Source organism: Myotis lucifugus, unplaced genomic scaffold (assembly GCF_000147115.1).
Source record: "Myotis lucifugus unplaced genomic scaffold, Myoluc2.0 scaffold_110, whole genome shotgun sequence".
NCBI lineage: Eukaryota > Metazoa > Chordata > Mammalia > Chiroptera > Vespertilionidae > Myotis > Myotis lucifugus.
Genome location: NW_005871158.1, coordinates 2,883,098 through 2,886,214, shown reverse-complemented (window position 1 = coordinate 2,886,214; position 3,117 = coordinate 2,883,098). Strand labels below are relative to the sequence as shown.

The window sequence follows — 3,117 nt, the reverse complement described above, 5'->3', positions numbered from 1 at the left end:
GGAGTGAGCCCAGTTCCGTCCAGGGAGACGGGAAGCTTTGCTTCCTCCATCGCCGGGGGCAACCCAAGCCTCCTGCTCGCTCCAGCTTCGTGGCCGCCGCCATCTTTATGAGGGGAGTGATGGTTAATTGGCATATTACTCTTTTATTATTTAATAATATACCTGTTACATGTTTTTATATATATATATATATTTATATATATATATATATATACACACATATATATATATATATATGTATATATATATATTTAAATATTTTTATTTATTCCAGAGAGGAAGGGAGAGGGAGAGAGAGATAGAAACATCAATCATGAGAGAGAATCATTGATTGGCTGCCTCCTGCATGCCCCACACTGGGGATGGAGCCTGCAACCAGGCACGTGCCTCGACCAGGAATCGAACTGTGACCTCCCAGTTCAAAAGTTGACACTCAACCACTGTGCCACGCTGGCCAGGCCATGTTAATATATCCTATATAATAAAACCCTAATACACAAATCAACCAAATGGTTGAACAACCGGTCGCTATGATGTGTACTGACCACCAGGGAGCAGATGCTCATGCAGGAGCTGCCCCCTGGTGGTCAGTGCGCTCCCACAGGGGGAGCACTGCTCAGCCAGAAGCTGGACTCACGGCTGGTGAGCACAAAGGTGGCGGCAGCCTCTCCGGCCCCACTGCAGTTGAGCGGTAAGGAGAGAGGGGTCCCGGACTGCGAGAGCCCCAGACTGCGAAAGGGATGTCTGACTGCTGGCTTAGTCCTGATGGGGATTGGGCCTAAGCTAGCAGTCAGACATCCCCCAAGGGGTCCCGGGCTGCAAGAGGGCACAGGCCGGGCTAAGGGGACCCCATCCCACCCCCAGTGCATGAATTTTGTGCATCAGGCCTCTAGTTTTTAAATAAAAAATTTAGTGTGAATAGTGGAATTATTTTATATTTTTGAAAACTTTACTTTCTGGCTTAAAAGTATTCACCTGGATCGAATGTGGAAGTATTTTTTAGTTGGAATAAATTTATGAAAGATCACTCCCCTCAACAACTATTTGGTTATCCCCATGGCTTTTTAATTGTTTCATCATCTTGAATGGTCTGCTCAAAATACATTTCAGCTTGTCTATATTCTGCAATTTATAGTGCTCAAAATAAGACAATCTCCTTAGGTTTGTGGTCAGATCAGTGTTGAAGACAGTTGCAATATTTCTTAAAACGAAGACAGTATAATCATGCTACTCTACGGGGAAATGCAGGCAACCCTCGTTTTATGGTGCTTCACTTTATTGCACTTGACAGATGTTGCATTTTCTACAAATTGAAGGCAAGATCTCCACTAGCAAAAAAGATTATGACTTGCTTTATTGTGGTGGTCTGGAAGTGAACCTGCATTATCTCTGAGATATGCCTGTACTCACCAAAGCAGATCTCAAATCCATCCAATTTCTCCATCCCAGGTGATTACCATCCTTATCATATTAAAACTTAAATTTCATCACTTTATTCAAGTTTTCCCATTTGCACGTAGAAAATCTAAATTGCTCTCACAGCCTACCAGGTACTGTATGAATGGAATCCTGCCTTTCTAACCTTTTCCTGTACTCCATTCTTGCCTTGCTCAGAATACTGCACACCACCCTGGACATCTCTCCTTTCTTTAAGCGACCAAACCTTTTCCTGTCACACACATTGCATCTCTGGCTGGCGGTCTCTCCCCTCACTACTCTGTCTGGTGAATGCCTACTTAGCCTTCAGGACTGAGGTTAATTATTACTTTCTGAGAAACCCTCCCCTGAAAACCCGCCACCTTCCCTGCCAACCTCCAGCTAAATTAGATTCTGGTTATGAGTTCCGACTCCTTTATGGCACTTATCACAATTTTTAATTACGTATTTGTGATAATTTAATTGGTATGTCTCTGTTCCACTAAATAGGAACTGTGTCTATTCTATTCAAAATTATATCCCCAGGGCCTAACAGGTCTGGCATATCTTACACTAAGTAAATAACTTGAAAAAAAAATTAGTAAATTAAGGCCAAAGCCAACACTTCATAAAATACCACAGAAACGTATTTTTAAGTTCATCCTCACAGACTATTCCTATTCTAGAAAACTTTGTGACAAAGAGATAAATCCAAGAGACAGCACAGGACAACTTTTTGCTGAAAATATGCACTTTTCTACAGACACTCATACCTTCATTGGAAATCTAAAAAGTGTCTGATTCTGGTTTTCTGAAAGCGTGGAGCAGGGGGTTGTAACAGTCGAAGTGAGAATTTATAATGCTTCCCAGGTCTCCCCTTCTCATAATAATTTTCTTTTAAGGTAGCACCCATTACTGTTTTTAAAAATGGTTCAATTAATAGGAGGTAAATGTGCTAGGGTGAGGGACTGCGGCATGGAAGGGTAACGGAATGTGGGAGGGGGAGGGACTGCAGCCTGGAAAAGGTTACAGATTGTGTCAGTGTCAGGAACCGTGGCAGAGAAAAATTGCTAGATTGTCTTAGAAAAACAATGTGTTATGATATGCTCCAGCCAGGTGTGACTCTGTTTACCCCCCCTTTGTGCTTATGAACTTTCTGTGAACTTCTAAGGAACAGCGAATGAAATGCTTTGTATTTTTTTAACACTGTTTTGCTATAAAGGATCATACTGCACCCTTGATCTCTGCCACATGCTCCGAATCTCCCAGACGGGGAGATAGGTGCTGTGGTCAGCTGGCCAGCTTAATAAAAGGCTTTTAAATTTAAATTCTGAGTCGGTGGTCTATCTCGTTGAGCCAACCCATAACAGTAAACAGTCAAATGAATACAGCTGTCCAAATACTAGTAGTTCTCATACCTTTTAGAAGCATCTTCCTGTTTCAAGGTACTTGTCTGTTTAGTACCTAAAATCAAAAAACAAACAAAAAACAGGTCAAGTTCTACCCGAATACATTAGGTTCCAGGGCAGATTCCTGCCCAAATAAAGTACCATCTTTTCCTCTTTTCCACATATCCCATTTCCGATCCTGTGGAATGGGAATCCAATTTGTATCTGTAAGTTAATGACTCCAGAACCGTTCCCGGTTAACATGTATCTCTTTCGGGGTTGAATTTTCTCTTGTAACATAGTTGCAGTGATG

At 42.1% G+C, this 3,117-nt stretch overlaps 1 protein-coding gene across 7 annotated transcripts in view; it reads right to left on the bottom strand.

The window, feature by feature from the left end:
- The window catches only part of RPAP2 (RNA polymerase II associated protein 2), a 107,268-nt gene that overhangs the window by 100,178 nt on the left and 3,973 nt on the right, over nucleotides 1-3,117 (bottom strand). The window contains exon 2 of one of the 7 annotated variants that reach the window (XM_023757650.1): nucleotides 2,835-2,880. The exons of the other annotated variants lie outside the window; for them this stretch is intronic. Within the exon in view, the coding sequence (XP_023613418.1) occupies nucleotides 2,835-2,880 (46 nt within the window). The remainder of the gene's footprint in view (nucleotides 1-2,834; nucleotides 2,881-3,117) is intronic. 7 annotated transcript variants of the gene reach the window in all.